Consider the following 17,508-nt stretch of genomic DNA (forward strand, 5'->3'; position numbering starts at 1 on the left):
TTTCTTCGCTGTACTTTGGTAAATTCACTGAACATTTTAAGGATAGATTAATTTGAAGCTAAATTCCACTCACCACATTTTTTTTCAAATTGCTTCGAATTTGTCGGCTGTAAAACAATCCAACACAAACCTTTTCTGCAACACTGTATGACAATAAATAATAGAAGTGGAAAAAATCCTACAATCACGGCACTTTCATGATTCGCTTGCGCATTTCCTCTTCCCACTCAACGGGATGAACGGTCTTCCGATGCATGTACTGCTTGTTCTTGGTGTTGAAACGTTCCGGACAGTGGTTGCATCCGTACAAGTCTTCTCCGGTGTGATGGATAGCTACGTGTTCCTGCAATATACCAAAAAAAACCAAATGAATTCAAAGTCACGATCCGAAAATTACCTCCGAGTGACAGCATTACCCTCATATGATGCGGTCGCTTAAACTTTTTATGACAAATATCGCACTCGAACCGACTCTCCGTGTGGGTCCGCCGCATGTGACAGTTGAGAGCATCCTGGTTGCGTACCTGTTTGCCGCACAGCTCGCACGAGAGCGGCAGTTCCGGTGCAACGTGCATCCGGCGCACGTGCTTCGTTAGGCAGTACTTATCCGTCAGCCATACCGAGCAAACACTGCACTGAACCTTGTTCTCCAGACGCGTCCCCAAGTGACCCTTAACATGGGTATCGAAGCACTGCTTGGAACGAAAGACACGGGCGCACACGTCGCACACGTACTGCTCACCGTCGCCGTGCATCGCGACCAAATGTTTTTTCAGCGACCCTTGCGAAGCCAATACTTTTGGACACTGAGGACAAGGTACGGAGCCATGAGCCACCATGACGTGCGCATTTAGATGAGCGTGCGAAACAAATGGTTTCAGGCAGGTTTCGCACTTGAAGGGGCGATTTTCATTGGGGGAATGCACTTCTTTGGTGTGTTCTTTCAGAACCTTGCTCGAACTGTAACTTTTATTGCAAATGTCACAGTGGAATGCATCAGGATTTAAATGCAGTTGTATGTGTTCCACCATCCAGCATTTCTTGAAGATTTTCTTATTGCAACACTTCAGATAGGCCGGTTGATCGTGAACATATTTGTAGTGTTTGCGTAACTCGGTGAAATCGTCCAGCGGTTCAGCACAAAGATCACAAGATAGTTTATAGTGTTCGAGTACCAACTCATCTATAGAAGGTCCATCAGGCCTGATCCGTACTTTTCGTTCTTTTTGCTCCGATTTAACAGTTTGTATCATCTTTGTCTGCTTCCGTGGCGTATACTTTCGTTTGGGTTTCGCCTCTTGCATCGACTCATCCTCGTCGTTCCAAGTACCGTCTACGGCATCAGATAACTCTGATTCGTCAGAATCCTCGTTATCGTTTTCATCGTCTGTGGACTCGTCCATTTTCCAATCCCGATCGGATTTCGCTTCCATATCACCGGGCGGAACATTATCCGTTAATACCACTGGTGTTGTTGTGGACACTTGCCTATTACTAACCGATGTTTCGCAGTATGTATCTACGGCAACCCATTCGGTTTCGTCGGGTTCGTTCTTGATAGTATTTTCGATTTTAACGGATGACTCTTCTACACTCAAATCTAAGCCGGGCGATTCCCGTGACATGTTTAAGCTATGCGAAGATGACGAAGTAGAAGGAACCAGCGACGTACGCAAAAATTGCTGGTTTTTCTGTACCTGTTCGGCATACTCGTAGAATCCGTCAACGGTGTGCTTACACGTATTGCAAATCAAACTCGGTAGATCCAAATCCCGCATAACCTGTGAGAGCAGCAGTTTAATGTTTTACCCTTTTCAGTAATCACATTACCTACACACCTGGAAGTAAAAAATGCGATCGATTTTCCTCCGCAAATCGTCATCCTCTAATGCAACGGCTACATTGTTCGATCTCTGGCGTAAACACAACCGGCATATCTCGGCCATGTTCATCACGGCCGGATCAAGCTCAGGAAAATCGATTTGTATGTACTCCAGGATGATTCCTTGTTAAAAAAGTAAACAAACGTTTACTTCTTTGGCCAAAAACTGTATTTGTTACGTAATTATATGGTCACCAACACAAGAAATAAAACAAAATTTGATATTTTAGGTGAACTGTATTAACTTTTTTCAAACTAGAACTTAGAAACAGCCACGAAAGTAATTATTACTAAAAATTTTACAAAACAACGAGTGTTATGCTGTGGCTGTGTGTGGAATCTGGGAATTGTTCGTGAAGAGCTGCCGGTTTTTTTGAGTTTCTAAAAAATTGTTTTCGTTTTTTATATGCATATGCATATATATGCAAATATGCATTATTTTTGTTCATAAAGATGAATTCAACACATAAAATTTAAATCCAAATAAATTTGTGCATAGTGAATAATTATATTAATTGCTTGCTTTATATAATTATATATTACTAGCTGACCCGACAAACTTCGTATTTGTAAGTTTCTGGGGAGTTCATGGGTGTTTTAATATACAAATTTTGCTCACAGTAAAGTAGAAAACAACTCCCCCCATTACTTAGCCTGATAAAATAAAGCGGATTGCATTCAAATATTCGCCATCATTACAAACCATTTTGCCGAACACCATTTTGCAGAACACCAATTCTCGGTTGACCATAACGCGGAGTATATAGAGTTTCGCAGAATACCATTTCGCGAAAAACCTTACGCGGGATGTACCATTTCACGGAAAATCTTTTCGTAGAAAGTACCATTTCACAGGGGTGACCCAACTGAAGGAAAGTAACAGAGGTCAGTAGATCTAGGAAAATAAATAAACTTAGATAAAGGTGATCTCTACGGGGGCTGCCCCCCGCAGTGGCCAATACTTCCGACTGGCCGTGGCCGTCTCACGCTGAATTATCTAATGTTACTATTGATTTTTGATTTTTGGTGGTCTTGTTATTGATTAATGTTTTATGAAAGAGTCTAAAATTTCTCGAGTTCGATTGGTTTTTGAGTTACGCAAAAATTTCTGTTTTATTTGTATGAGAGTCCTTATCCCCCTACCACAGGGGTGAGGGGTCTCAAACCATCATTAAAAAAAATTCCTGCCTTGCTTGATTACTTCTCGAGTTATGAGGACATTTGTATTTCATTTGTATGGGAGCCCTCCTAAAGTGGGGAGAGGGGTCCTAATTCATCATAGAAAAAATTCATGCCTCCAAAAACACCCACATGCCAAATATGGTTCCCGATTAATTAGTTCTCGAGTTATGAGGAAATTTGTATTTCATTTGTATAGGATCCCCCCCCCCCCTCCTAAAGTGAAGAGGGGTCTTAATTCACCATAGAAAAAAAATTTGTCTCTAAATATGGGTGTTACAAATTTTGTTCCATTTGCTTGGTTAGTGTGTGGTGTAAATATATTTGGGTGATATGGACTGACTTGTTTATATGTTAGTTCTCCAGTTGTGCAGAAATTTCATTTGTATGGGAGCCCCCCTCTTAATGAAGGGTCTCTAACCATCTTAAGAACGTTCCCCGGCCCCAAAAACCCCTACAGGCAAATTTTCACGCCGATCGGTTCAGTAGTTTTGGATCCTATAAGGAATATTCGGGCAGACAGACAGAAATCCATTTTTATAGGTATAGATTTGTATGGGAGCCCCCCCCCCTTCTTAGTGGGGGGAGGAATAACCATCATAAAAACCTTCCATGGTACCAAAAACCCCTACATGCAAATTGTCGCTCCGATCGGTTCAGTAGTTTTCGATTCTATAAGGAACACTAGGACAGACAGAAATCCGTTTTTATAGGCAAAGATTTGTTTGGGAGCTCCCCCTCTTAAGGCCCAGACACAATGCATACAGATTTTACTACGTTGCGGATAATTGACAGAAAACCCATGGAAAAACTGTCAGATTGCCACAACGTAATAAAATCCGTAAGCATTGTGTCTGGGCCTTTAGTGGGGGAGGTGTCTGTTGCCAATCGAGAGAACCTTCCCTGGCCTCAAAAACCCCTACATGCAAATTTTCACGCCGATCGGTTCAGTAGTTTTCAATTCTATAAGGAACATTGGGGCAGACAGACAGGCAGAAATCCATTTTTATAGGTATAGATAGCGTATATGCATGCACTCTGAACAAAATCAGGCGACATGAGCTTTTGCTGCATGGGCGTAATTATGCTAACAAAACGTCATAAAACAAAACGATCAACATAAAAGCGTTTAGAGATTAGAGCATAGAATATTATTTTTGTCATATTTCTTCATCATCGACGTCATATACGGATACGGTTGCAAAAAAAATATTCCTGTTGTTGCTTCAAATATTGTGCACTGTGCAGTTAAGCATGACATATGATTAGAGTGCAGATTAAACAGTTGTAATTTTAATTGAAATACTGCTGTAGCTCGAATTCTGTTTGTTTCTAATTCTTCTATATATGCAATGGATTCAACAGAAATCTGTCGCTTATGTTTGAGACTGAAGTCGGACACTGTTCCAGTGACACTGGAAGATTGTGAGCTTCGCGAGATAATTGATAAATTATTCTACTTTCGGGTGAGTATTATCTAAATATAAAAATTAAGTACCAACTGCAATAAGAATGTGTTCCGTAGATCAATCGCAGCGTAGTTTATCTGACCTTTATATGTCATATGTGTCGGAAAACAGTTATTGAATTCTACGAGTATGCTGAGCAGGTGTTGAAAAATCAAGAAATTTTAAATGAAACACCCATTGAAGAGTATGATCCGGAGAAACCAGAGGTGCTGTACTCGGACGTCGAAATTGACCCTATAAATGTCGACATCAAAGACGAACCTCACGAACCCGAATGGCTTGAAGAGACGTCGAATGATGCTTTCGATCGGGACGACATTGGCGTCGAAGATATCACTGAAGATATACTTGAAGTTAAATTGGACCCAGAATTACAGTCAGATGACGCAGAACACAGCGGGAAAGGTATCGATTCGGAAGACGATGATAATGAGGAAGAAAATCATATCGGAAATGAAGTTAAATCGGATCCAGAGTTACAGTCAGATGATGACGCACAATACAACGAAGAAGTTGTAGATTCGACAGACGAGGATGAAAGTCAAATTGGAAATGAAATCAAATCGGATCCAGAGCTACAGTCAGATGACGCTAAAAACAAGGAAGAAGTAGATTCGGCAGACGAGGGCAATGACGATAAAAGTCAAATTGAAAGGAAGAGCCGAAGGTTGGCACAACGTCCGCTTATTGTACCGAAAGACCAACAAAGTATACCGGCAGACAGTGCATTGGATAGAATGGTACTGAACCATCATAAATTGTTTTGCGATTTGTGTTCCGCACCGCTGAAAAATTTCATAGAAATGCGCAAACACTTCACAACGGTACACGGAGAGGAACCCTATCTGATGTGCTGCGACAGAAAGCTCTACAAGAAATATCGCATGGTTCAGCATCTGCAGTTGCACATAGACCCGAATGCGTTCCGTTGCGAATATTGCAACAAAAGGTACAGTTCAAAAAAAGTACTTAGAGAGCACGTTAAAGAAGTATGCTTGCCTAAAGTGACCCAAAATGGGGAAATATCGGCAGAAAATAGTGACATGATGGTCGAACGAATTCTACCAGAATCACCGGAACCAACACCAGATGAACTAGTTTTACGACATCACAAACTATCGTGTGATTTGTGTTCGGTGCCGGTCAAGGATTTCAGGGCGCTGCGGCTGCATTTTCAATCAGTACATAACCAACTTCCATACATCAACTGCTGCGGTAAGAAATATTACAAACGATTCAGGATGGTGCAGCACCTTCAACTACATATTGATCCGGAAGCATTCCGCTGTACACTGTGCAAAAAAAATTACGCCTCGAGACGAGTTTTGCGGGAACATCAAAAGGAACACCACCAACCAAGGGAGACTCGAAAAGCTTATGTAAAACGAAATTATAAGCCTAAAAAAGAAGGAGCACCTCCCACCATAGATGATAAAATCCTGCAGCACTATAAACTAACATGCGATATATGTGACGAATCGGTCGATGATTTCCGAAGTTTACGAGTGCATTTTGAGTCTGTTCATAATGAAGAACCTTATCTGGTTTGCTGCGAAAAGAAACTTTACAAGAAATACCGAATGATTCAGCATCTCCAGTTACACCTGGATCCAAACGCATTCCAATGCCATATTTGCGGCAAGAACTACAACTCGAAAAAGATTCTTCGGGAGCATGTAAAAGAAATTCACCTAGAGCCGAAACCCGCCAAGATTGTCGAGAAACTAAAATGCAAAACTTGTGAAAAAGAGTTTTACTCAGAGGGTGCCCTCCGAACGCATCAGCAAAAAGCTCACTCTACAACCAGCTGTCCGAAGTGTTCCAAACAACTCGTTCCTGGGTCACTGTGGAAGCATTTGCTCACTGTACACGGTAACGGTGCGCAGTTCGTTTGTGAGATATGTGCCCGCAGTTTCGTAGATAAGCGCTGTTTCGAAGCCCATTGGAAAGGACACATGGGGACGCGGCATGAGGATCGGGCTCAATGTACTATTTGTTCGGTATGGTTAACCAACAAATATCAGCTGACAAAGCACATTAAGAGAAGGCACGCAGTACCGGATCCAAATGAACAACATCAATGTAACGCGTGTGGAAAGCAACTGCGCAGTCGGGAGGCCTACCATCATCACAAGCATCGCTTTCATGGAAGGCTGCAGTACGAGTGTGAGGTTTGCCACGAGAAATTCCGAATGATTCGATATATGAGGGTAAGAAAGGTTTGCTAAGGAAAAGAACTGCAAATTAATTAACGTAGGGTTTTTTTCTATACAGGAACATGTGGCCTTGAAACATACCGGAGAATACTTGTACAAGTGCAGCTACTGTGACGAGCAGTTCTTTACCCAGAACAAGCACTACACTCATCGAAAAAATGTGCATCCAGTAGAGTTTCAGGAATACTTGCGCAAGCGATTATTGTCAAAAACTGGACCAAAACCGGAATCAATAACATATTAATGATTAGGAAAACCAACCGTCGCACATTTGGAGTCAGTTTTTGATATTTGTTAAAAAGCTTTGCTGCATTTGGCTGTATACTTGGACACAAAAACAAAAAACAAAGTGATAAATGAAAAGGATTATACCAAATATGAATTTCACTGACGTCGCAAACTGCAACCGCTGCATATAATTCATAGCGATATCTGAACGCGAACTGTGTATCAACATCAAATTCTAATTCATTACTTCGATTCACCAACTCGTACCAAAAGTGTTTATTCATAGTGTTTTGTTCTAAATACTTATCAAGCCGGCTTCGTCGAAGGTCGGTCTACAACGGATCAAATATTTACACTGCGGCAAATTCTCCAAAAGCGCCGTGAATACAGAGTTCCCACGCATCATTTATTCGTTGACTTCAAAGCCGCATATGATACCATCGACCGGAAAGAGCTATGGAAAATCATGGACGAGCTCAGGAAGCTCATCAAACTGATTAAATCTACGATGGATGGTACACAGTGCTGTGTTCGGATTTCGGGTGGATTTTCAAGTTCATTCGAATCACACAGAGGGCTTCGTCAAGGTGATGGTCTTTCATGCCTGCTGTTCAACATAACGCTGCAAGGTGTTATGAACCGAGCGGATATCAACACGCGGGGCACGATCTTCAACAAATCTAGTCAATTCGTCTGCTTTGCCAATGACAAGGATATTATCGGCAGAACACCTGTGGTGGTGCCTGAACAGTACACCAGACTAAAGCGCGAAGCAGAAAAGATTGGGTTAAAGGTAAATACGTCTAAAACAAAGTACATGCTGGCCAGCGGACCCGAAGCCGAACGACACCGCTTGGGCAGTAGTATATTGATCGACGGCGATGAGTTTGAGGTAGTCGATGAATTTGTCTACCTTGGCTCACTGGTAACGGCGGACAATGATACCAGCCGTGAGATTCGGAGGCGTATTATCAGCGGAAGTCGTGCTTACTATGGGCTCCACAAGCAATTGCGGTCGAGCAGACTAAGTCCCCGTAGAAAGTGCACCCTGTACAAGACGCTTATTAGACCGGTTGTTTTCTACGGGCATGAAACATGGACAATACCTGAGGAGGACCTGCGGGTGCTCGAAGTTTTCGGACGACGAGTGCTAAAAACGATCTTCGGCGGCGTACAAGAGAACGGAGTATGGAGGCGGATGATGAACCATGAACTCGCACAGCTCTATGGCGAACCCAGTATCCAGAAGGTGGCTAAAGCTGGATGGATACGATGGGCAGGGCATGTTGCAATGCCGGACAACTACCCTGCAAAGATGGAGCGCAGCGAGCAACCAGGTTAGACCAGGTGGAGCGAGATCTGGCGGAGAGTACTCGGTGTCCGAGGAATTGGAGAGCGGTAGCCCATAACCGAGTTACATGGAGAAACTTTGATCAACAGGTTTTGTCTTAGAACGGCAAGCCACCCTAGTAAGTGTTCTAAATACAAGCTTCCAGAGTAGCTTAGTTTTCGAAACTACATTAGAAATAAATTTCTGTTTACTTCCTAAGAGTTTTTTTTATGTGTAGCACTTATCACTGCGCCAAGTTAATCTACTGTGATATCGATTATACCGCCCGGGTCTTTCCTGTATTACCTGTCATTTCTTCTTGCTATAACCCCTATTTTGAGTGAGCGATATGCATTAATTTTGTAAGTGCTTGTATGTAATAATCTTTTCAAACTCTACTTTACCCACTCGTTATAAATATGTGTTATATGACAGTATATATTTCGTCTTTTGCCGTCCCTGATAAGGTCTTATTACGTTCCTCTGATCAGTCACTTCACTATAAGAGTGACTTTTGCGCTATTAAAAGGTTTCAATTGGCAATGAGTGTATAGATTTGGAGTAAAATGATTTAAATTCAGTTTAGTCCCCTAAACTGGCAGATACGTATATCGCCTCCGAAAGTAGAAATAAAGTTGTATCTTTCTTAATGATATCACACTCCTTCTATATGACTGGTTATACCTACCTATCGTGAAGTGCCTTCCGCGCGGCTAACTTTTGGCGCATAAGTCAAAAAATACCCGCGTTGCCGAAAAAATATGCTTAAGAAATCAACTTTCTAACATTTTCTCAAAACTATGTTGCACCCTACTTACTTTACTTTTTCGGCGACTATCCGCTTATCGAATCCATGCCGAATTCAGGAGATGTCTCCACGTTTCTCGGCCTTGGGCTACCGCTCTCCAGTCGCCCCTAACAGCCTCTGCTCTAGCATCCACAGCGCTCATACAACGAATACGGAGTCTGCCTTGGAGTCGTCGCTCTCTGTCTGGTTCTCTGCTAAACATTGTTTTCGCTGGTCGCTCATCCTGCATCCTTGCTACGTGGCCAGCCCATCCTGCTGTGTTTTAGTCGCTTCACACTTTCCGCATTTTGTTACTTAATCAGCTCCAGGCCGTGGTTTCCTCTGCTGTACAAAGAAGTCGTCTCCATTCCACAAGGTCCATGGCCGCAATTTGCCAGCCATGTAGTCTGCGTAGGGTCCGCAGGTCACCTTCCACTTGATCGATCCACCCTGTTCGCTGCGCGCCCCGCCGTCTCGTTCGAGTCCGACATCCTCACGACGTACCCAGCCCATCGCAGGCAACCGATTTTTGCGGTGTGAGCGATGGGTGGTTCTCTCCGGTCTATCCGTAAATCCATAGTAGTGCATAATCTGCCATAGCTGATCTCGATCGATCGTGTCATACGCCGATTTGAAGCCGATGAATAAATGATGCGTGGACACGTTGTATTCGCGACATTTCTGCAACACTTGCCGAAGCGCGAAAATCCGATCCGTGGAGGTAGTCGACGACATAAAAGTTGGGAGAGTATCTTGTGGGCGGCGTTCAACAGTGTGATTGCGCGGTAATTACAACAATCCAACTAACACATGATGCCTTCCGTCTACTCCTCCGGTAGTAGCTCCTCCTCCCAAATCTTGACAATAACCCAGTGCAGCACTCTAGCCAGTGCGGTACCACCGAATTTCAGCAGCTCGCCGGGTAACTGATCAGCCCCAGCCGCTTTATTGTTCTTCAGCCGACCGATCTCTTCTGTTACCTCCTGGAGGTCGGGGGCTGGTATTCTGTCGTCTTCTGCACGCGCTCCAAGATCGTGCGATAGTAGCAGCAATCGAACTGATCATCCTTTTGCAGATAGGACAAACAACTTTCATCCATTCCTCCTCTAGCTTCCTCGCCTCTCTAATTTTGAGAATATTTGTTAAGCTCCGTTGGTAAGCGGTCCTCACTGGGGGCTTTGTTGGTCTTCAGCAACCCGATTTTTAGTTTGACTTCCATGTCCATTGTCCTTCTGCATCTTTGCCATTGAGGTATTCATCGAAGAACTTATTCCACCTGTCGGCCACCCCATGTTCATTTGTGATAAGATTCCCACTATCGTGGGAACCCACGAGCCCTTACGAGATTGCAACTCAGAATAGTTCATAATCTGGATCCTCTTGGTTCTTTCTCCTCCTTAGAATCGTGGTCAACTGGTTCCTTGTTCGTCGGTATTTGGTTAAATTCGCCCTGGTGGTAATGCTAAGATCATTTATATTTTTTTCTCCATCGCTTGTTAGCGCTCTCAGTCAAATCAGTCATTTCGTATATTTCGAGGCTCTTCACCTAGAATCGCGACAGCGGCCTCTCCGATAGCCGAGTGTAACTCAGTGGAAGGCAGTACCTCATGCAGTATTTACGCGCAGTTCACGGCAGATTGCGTGTTATCTAGTTGCCTAATGTACAGCCAAGGAGGATGGCTTTGGCGTGTCTGATATTACTTACTTACTTAATTGGCCTAACGTCTTACGACAAGGCCTGCGCAGTATAATTTCTCCATCTATTTCGGTCCATGGCAGTTGGTCTCCAGTTCTGCGGGCACCCAGTGCTCGCCAGATCTCGCTAGACCTGGTCTTGTCACCTTGCCTGTGCCCTTCTTCGTCTTGTTCCTACCGGATTTGATGCGAAAACCATTTTTGCAGGATAGTTGTCCGGCATTCTAGCAACATGTCCTGCCCAACGTATCCTTTCAGCTTTAACTACTTTCTGAATACTTGGTTCGCCGTAGAGACGCGCGAGCTCGTGGTTCATTCTTCACCTCCATACACCGTTCGCTTGCACTCCGCCAAAGATGGTTCTAAGCACCCGCCGTTCGAAAACTCCGAGTACTCGTAGGTCCTCTTCTAGCAGTGTCCACGTTTCGTGCCCGTAGAAGACAACCGGTCTAATTAGCGTTTTGTACAGTGTGTACTTTGTACGGGGGCTCAGATTGTTCGACCGCAAGTGTTTGTGGGGTCCGTAGTAGGCCCGACTTCCGCTGATAATACGTCTTTTAATCTCACGGCTGGTATTGTTGTCCTCTGTTGCCAGTGAGCCAAGGTATACGAACTCGTCGACTACCTCGAAGTAATCCCCGTCGATTACCACGGTATTGCCCAAGCGGCCCTGTCGCGCTCGGTCCCGCCCGCCAGCATATACTTCGTTTTAGACGTATTTATCTTCAATCCAATCTTCTCTGCTTCGCGTTTTAGTCTGGTGTACTGATCTTCACCGCCTCAAATGTTCTGCCAACAGCATCCACGTCGTCAGCAAAGCAGATAAATTTACTGGATTTATTTATTATTTATTTATTTATTTATTTATTATTACAATAATTTATCTGAACAATGTTCTTAATAAATGGATTAGCGTCAAATTTATATAATACTAGATCTCTTAAGTTTCGTCACAAATTGCTGTGTAGTTTCATTAAAATCGAAAATTTCGTCAGTCAATTCAAAAGTCCTCGTGCCCCGCATTTCGATCGCCGCTCGTCTGATAACACCTTCAAGCGCAATGTTGAATAGCGGGCAGGAAAGACCATCTCCTTGTCGAAGTCCTTTGCGAGATTCGAATGAGTCCGACAATCCACCTGAGATTCTCACACAGCATTGGATCCCATCCATCGTAGCCATGATAAGTCTAATAAGCTTACCCGGAAAGCCGTTTTCGTCCAAAAGTTTCCATAGCTCTTGTCGGTTTACGCTATCATATGCGGCTTTGAAATCGATGAACAGGTGGTGCGTGGGGACTCGGAATTGCGGTACCTCTGGAGGATCTGCCACAGGGTGAAGATTTGACCCTCCATAACCCTCCGGCTTGGTAACTTCCCACAAATCTATTGGTTATTGGCGACAGTCGATGGAAGATGAATTATTGGGACAGCACTTTGTAGGCGGCATTCGGGATGATCGCTCGGTAGTTCTCACAATCCTGCTTATCACGGTAGACGGACAGACATAGAATTCTCGTGATATTACTAACCCGAAAATTGCAATCAACATGTTGACTAAAATTTTCCCCCTTTTCTTTTTCTTCTCTTTTTCGTTGTCTGATTTCGGTCGTTGTTACTCACGGTGAGTCTAACGTTGTCGTAAGGGGCAACGAGGGATCAGCTACAGGTTGAAGACGTTGGAGCGGACGACGTGCAGTCAACGTAGGCCCTAAGTTATTACGAATATACAGGTACGACAAGACTGACACAGACAGAGAAGTGGATAAACAAAAGGAAGGAGAAGATCAAGATAAGTACATTCATTGTTATTGCTTATACAATTGTAGCGGATCTGCATAGAGTCAAGTACTCATCAATTCATCATCATCAACGCATTATGGCGCTAGCGTTGTCCGCAAGGACTCTTTTATCATTATCACAACCACCTTCACTCAGCCTTGGACAGACTTGGTTCTAACTGGCCCACCTCGTGCTGCAAACAGAAACAGACCAGAAACATTTCGGCACGCGGCACGCGGCACGAAGCCTTTGCGAGATCCGTTGCGTCTCTGCTAGAACTTCCGTGTGTCGTGAAAGCGGTACAGCTGTTCGAGTTCTTGGCACTTCTTCTCTTGGTGGCGCTTCTTTTCCTTGCAGAATCGGTTTTGCTGCCTCCGCTTCTGTTACTGTTTGTATCACTCCACATTCTGACGGGTGGCTCTACGCAGCATTTGGACCCACGCTGCGTTCTTCTCAGCCAATATCTGCTGGCATTCCTCGTCAAACCATTCGTTACGTCGATTCGGTGCCACACGGCCTAGGACGTTCTCCGCTACGCTGTTAATGGCTGTTTTCATGGCATCCCAACAGTCCTCAAGAGGGGCTTCATCCAGCTCACCCTCTTCCGGCAGCGCGGTTTCGAGAGATGACGCGTAGTTTTCGGCGACCTCCGGTTGCTTCAGTCGCGCTAGATTATACCGTGGCAGACGGTGGTATCGTATGTTGTTCACAACAGATAGTTTTTGACGTATCCTTACCATCACTAGGTAGTGATCCAAATCAATGTTAGCGCCCGAATAGTAGCTGACGTCGATAATGTCTGAAAAATGCCGACCGTCTATCAGAACGTGGTCAATTTGTAATTCTGTCTGGTTGGGTGATCTCCAGGTGTACCGGTGGTAGAGGTTATGCAGGAAGAAGGTACTACGTATGGCCATGTTCTTGGAGGCGACGAAGTCGACAAGTCTTAGGCCGTTTTCGTTCGTTTGTGGGTGAGCGCTGAACCGTCCAATCACCGGTTTGAATTCCGCCTCCGGACTAACCTGAGCATTACAGTCCACGATGATAATTTTGATATCATGTCTTGGGCAGCGGACGTATTCACGCTCCAACTGCGCGTAAAATTCGGCTTTGTCATCATCGGTACTTCCGAGGTGAGGGCTGTGCACGTTAATTACGCTAATATTAAAGAATCGGCCCTTGATTCCTAATCTGCACATTCGGGTGTTGATCGGCCACCACACGATCATCCGCTTCTGCAGCTCGCCCATCACCATAAAAGCTGTGCCCAACTCGTGGGTATTGCCGCAGCTGTGGTAGATGGTATGACCATCTCTAGCGTGTCGGATATACGATTGACAATGACTAGATGATGAACAGCGTCAATTTCCGCACCCCGTAGAGAACGGAACGGAACGTGGTCAATATGATTCAGGTGTCACACTAGGGGACCTGTGAGCTTTACTGCCGCTGGAAGCATATCTGTCCCATGTTACAAAACACGAAAATGAGAAAATCGCACTCAAAGTTGCAAAACTGATTTTTCTAAAATTATTTAGTTTTGATGTTTTGTCCTTCTTAGAGAAAATGTTGAAAAACTTCGATCAATTTTGCATACAGCTTGAAACTTGAAACTTTTTTCCCGTCAAAAAAAAACTGATAACGGTGTACGCTAGAACTTTCCATACTTTTTATTCAAAACTTAATGTAATGCTAAACTAAGCGGTTTACATGTAACCAACCGTGAAAAGTCTATTTAGATACCTGTGTGAAAGATTGCAAATGATCAGTTCGGTGGTAGAACTTTGGTTCCTGAGAATAAATTGTTCAGTAGAAGGGTACTTTACCATTATTTTTATTATAATTTCATTGGTTCAATGGCGGTACCTTACCTTTGCAAAAAAATCAAGCATGCGGTCACTTTTCAGTAAAATTTTACGAATGAACAAAATCAAATTGGATTGGTCAGTACTGTATAAAAAAATGTCAAGGTCCTATCTTTCACACAGATAGCGCTCCAGAAACGTGCCTCCTTACACACAATGCAAGAGATTAAAGTTCGTATGACAGTTTAGTCTTTCATAATACGCCGCCGCATTTCCTCCTCAAACTCCACAGGATGGACATTTTTCCTGTGCGTGTACTGCTTGTTCTTCGAATTGAAGCGTTCATCACAGTAGTTACAACCGTAAAGATCTTCTCCGGTGTGGTGAATGGCCACATGTTCCTATTGATGAAAATAAACCGTTAGAATAACATCGAGCTTACAATCACGACACGATCTTGTACTCACCCTCATATGATGTGGCCGTTTGAATGTTTTGGCACAAAATTCACATTCGAATCGATTTTCGGTGTGCGCTCGGTGCATGTGTCCGTTAAGTGCCTCTCGGTTGCGCAGTTGCTTTCCACACAAGGTACACTCCAACATTTGCTCCGGCAAAATGTGAATGCGATTCATATGCTTTGTCAGTTGATACTTATTGGTGAACCAAACAGCACAAACCGTACACTGAACTTTATCCTCTTGACGGGTTCCCAAATGACCCTTGACATGCGTCTCCAGACAACGCTTGGTGCGATAAACACGCGCACAAATGTCACAAATGAATTGCTCTCCTTCGCCGTGTATTGTTAGAATATGATGCTTGAGTGATCCCTGCGATGCCAGTGTCCGTGGGCATTGTGGGCATGGGAAAGATCCATGGGCCATCGACATATGCGCATTGAGGTGACGTTTCGATGCAAAACGTTTGGTACAACCTTCACACTTCAGAGCCCGTTGTTCTTCCGATGCATGAACCTCTTTATTATGATCATTTAGCACTCTTTTCGAACTGTAACTCTTATTGCAAATGTCACAATGGAATGTATCCGGATTCAGGTGGACCTGCAGATGCTCGATCATCCAGCATTTTTTAAAGATCTTCTTGTCGCAACATTTAATGTATCCCTGCTGGCCATGAGCCTCTTTGAAGTGCTCGCGTAGCTCATTAAAATCTTCTAGAGGTTTGGAACACAAATCGCACACAAGATTGAAATTTTGAAGAACTGATTCTTCACTATACGATTCATCTGCATACTGCGTGGAATTTTTCTTCTGAACCGAAGGTCTTACTGGTGTTACCTTCCTTCTGGTATACTTTCGTTTCAACTTAGGTTTTGGAGATGTTTCTCCAGTGTCTTCTTCTACTGCAGGTGCTTCCCACTCTCCATCACCTGTTGTGTCGTCGTCTTGTTCATTTTCGCTTTCAGAATCAGAATCGTGTCTTCGTTTGATTTGACTCTTTGAATCTTCCTCCATGCTGGATTCCTGATGAATCGATGTTTCAAGTTTTTCCATCACATCTACCCACTCCGTTTCATATTCTTCATGGTCATCTACCAACGAGCATTCAAGCTTAACCAAAGTGCCATCGGCTTCCCGCTGAGTCGCATCATGCCCGCTCGTAGACGGAAGACCGGTTAATCGCAGAGTTTGTTGATTTCTGTTCACCTGCTCTGCATAGGCATAGAATTGTACGACGGTATCTTTACACGTCGTGCAAATCATTGCCGTATCATCATGTCGACGAAAAATCTACAAAAACCTAGTTTGTTAAAATGATTCCTTACATCGGAAATGTAGCAGCCTTACCTCGAAGTAAAAAACTTGATCCACTTTTGCGCGAAGAATTTTGTTCTCTAGAGATATATCTGGTCTACGGCAGAGACAAAAATTGCACATTAAATCCATACTGGTCCAACAGGTTACACAACACGCCGGGACACCAAAATCCGTTTGCGATTTGTTATGTAATTAGCTAACAAAACAATAAAATCCTGTTTAGCAAATAGTGCCACTAGTAATCATAACTTGCGAATAGTTCATGGGGACACGCGAAAATGTCGATTTGTTTAAATCTTTAACACTTTCCAATTGAAAACATTCACGAAACAGCAAACAACGCTTATAACCAAAGCAGTCAACCACTTTCACGCTTTTTTGCCAAATTGATTGACGCTTTTTTGGCTGATTTGACAAACCCTTCGTCCCTTCTGCTTTTGTTAACGAACTAAATTTGACAACTTCTTTAGTTTGTCAGAGACAAAGCAATAACAAGCGCAAGAACAAGCGAGACCACTGCAGCAGCAGAAAGCAAACAATTTAGGGAACGTCTACACATTACGTTACTTTTTTTTTAATAGGTTCACGGAGAATAAACATGTAGTTTCAATCATATTTATGGTTATTTTACGCAGAAACAAAAATTTCGTTTTGTTTCTGTAGAGAAACACGACTTGTTAACGCAGTGACGGTTTATTAACAAAGAGTTAAGGCCCAGACACAATGCATACGAATTTTACTACGTTGCGGCAATTTGGCAGTTTTTCCATGGGTTTTCTGCCTAATATCCGCAACGTAGTAAAACCCGTATACAGTGTTTGGGCCTTTAGACTCACACCAGAGCTAGTCGTATTTATAGTAAACGTAATCAAAGGTTGCTAAGTTTACAAAACTAATGTTGGGTCTGTATTTCAACACCCCCTCTCAGACCTAGCGCTGCACGGTGTTTGTTAAAGATATTTGCGGGAAGCGCTTTTGGAAACACATCAGCAAGCTGTTTTTGAGTAGAAACAAACTCTATCGATATAGAACCATTCTGGACACACTCGCGAATATACAGCACTCGTGCGCTAATTGCACGTCCTCTAACTGCACCGTCTTTTAATTGCACGTTCGCTAGTTGCACGATCGTGCAACTAAAAAACAGTTATCTGTCAAACTACACGTGGTTTTCCAGGTGGTTGCTATAAACAAAAATGCAGCGTTGCCGAATGCAAACTCTCTATCTCTGCATTACGTAGATACATTACAAACAAATTCATGCAAATTTGGCTAAACTTTGACTAATTGAACACATATTCATTAAGCTTTTAGTTCGTTTGTAAAAATTTAGATGTTCTTCCCAAAGTTTAGCGTAC

At 43.4% G+C, this 17,508-nt stretch overlaps 3 protein-coding genes across 3 annotated transcripts; 1 reads left to right on the plus strand and 2 right to left on the minus strand.

The window, feature by feature from the left end:
- On the minus strand, positions 1-2,154 carry LOC128735617 (transcription factor grauzone-like). Its single transcript, XM_053830101.1, has 3 exons — positions 1,839-2,154; positions 417-1,781; positions 1-343 (listed from the first exon to the last, which is right to left on the minus strand). The coding sequence occupies exons 1-3, from the start codon at positions 1,950-1,952 to the stop codon at positions 185-187; spliced, it is 1,638 nt and encodes a 545-aa protein (XP_053686076.1). The 5' UTR covers positions 1,953-2,154; the 3' UTR covers positions 1-184.
- Positions 2,155-4,292: 2,138 nt separating this feature from the next.
- LOC128734763 (zinc finger protein 808-like) lies at positions 4,293-6,992 on the plus strand. Its single transcript, XM_053829101.1, has 3 exons — positions 4,293-4,527; positions 4,587-6,740; positions 6,805-6,992. The coding sequence occupies exons 1-3, from the start codon at positions 4,414-4,416 to the stop codon at positions 6,988-6,990; spliced, it is 2,454 nt and encodes an 817-aa protein (XP_053685076.1). The 5' UTR covers positions 4,293-4,413; the 3' UTR covers positions 6,991-6,992.
- Positions 6,993-14,230: 7,238 nt separating this feature from the next.
- LOC128733877 (transcription factor grauzone-like) lies at positions 14,231-16,517 on the minus strand. Its single transcript, XM_053827726.1, has 3 exons — positions 16,181-16,517; positions 14,837-16,123; positions 14,231-14,770 (listed from the first exon to the last, which is right to left on the minus strand). The coding sequence occupies exons 1-3, from the start codon at positions 16,277-16,279 to the stop codon at positions 14,615-14,617; spliced, it is 1,542 nt and encodes a 513-aa protein (XP_053683701.1). The 5' UTR covers positions 16,280-16,517; the 3' UTR covers positions 14,231-14,614.
- Between the last annotated feature and the right edge of the window lie 991 nt (positions 16,518-17,508).

The sequence above is a fragment of the Sabethes cyaneus genome, chromosome 2 (genome assembly GCF_943734655.1).
Source record: "Sabethes cyaneus chromosome 2, idSabCyanKW18_F2, whole genome shotgun sequence".
Taxonomy (NCBI): Eukaryota; Metazoa; Arthropoda; class Insecta; order Diptera; family Culicidae; genus Sabethes; species Sabethes cyaneus.

Coding starts and splice junctions, on each gene's coding strand:
- LOC128734763 (XM_053829101.1), top strand. CDS start 4,414: ATGGATTCAACAGAAATCTGTCGCTTATGTTTGAGACTGAAGTCGGAC. Junction 4,528..4,586: donor ATAAATTATTCTACTTTCGG/GTGAGTATTATC, acceptor TGTGTTCCGTAG/ATCAATCGCAGCGTAGTTTA. Junction 6,741..6,804: donor GAATGATTCGATATATGAGG/GTAAGAAAGGTT, acceptor TTTTCTATACAG/GAACATGTGGCCTTGAAACA.
- LOC128733877 (XM_053827726.1), bottom strand. CDS start 16,279: ATGGATTTAATGTGCAATTTTTGTCTCTGCCGTAGACCAGATATATCT. Junction 16,124..16,180: donor ATCAAGTTTTTTACTTCGAG/GTAAGGCTGCTA, acceptor AGGTTTTTGTAG/ATTTTTCGTCGACATGATGA. Junction 14,771..14,836: donor AACGGCCACATCATATGAGG/GTGAGTACAAGA, acceptor TTTCATCAATAG/GAACATGTGGCCATTCACCA.
- LOC128735617 (XM_053830101.1), bottom strand. CDS start 1,952: ATGAACATGGCCGAGATATGCCGGTTGTGTTTACGCCAGAGATCGAAC. Junction 1,782..1,838: donor ATCGCATTTTTTACTTCCAG/GTGTGTAGGTAA, acceptor CTGCTCTCACAG/GTTATGCGGGATTTGGATCT. Junction 344..416: donor AGCGACCGCATCATATGAGG/GTAATGCTGTCA, acceptor GGTATATTGCAG/GAACACGTAGCTATCCATCA.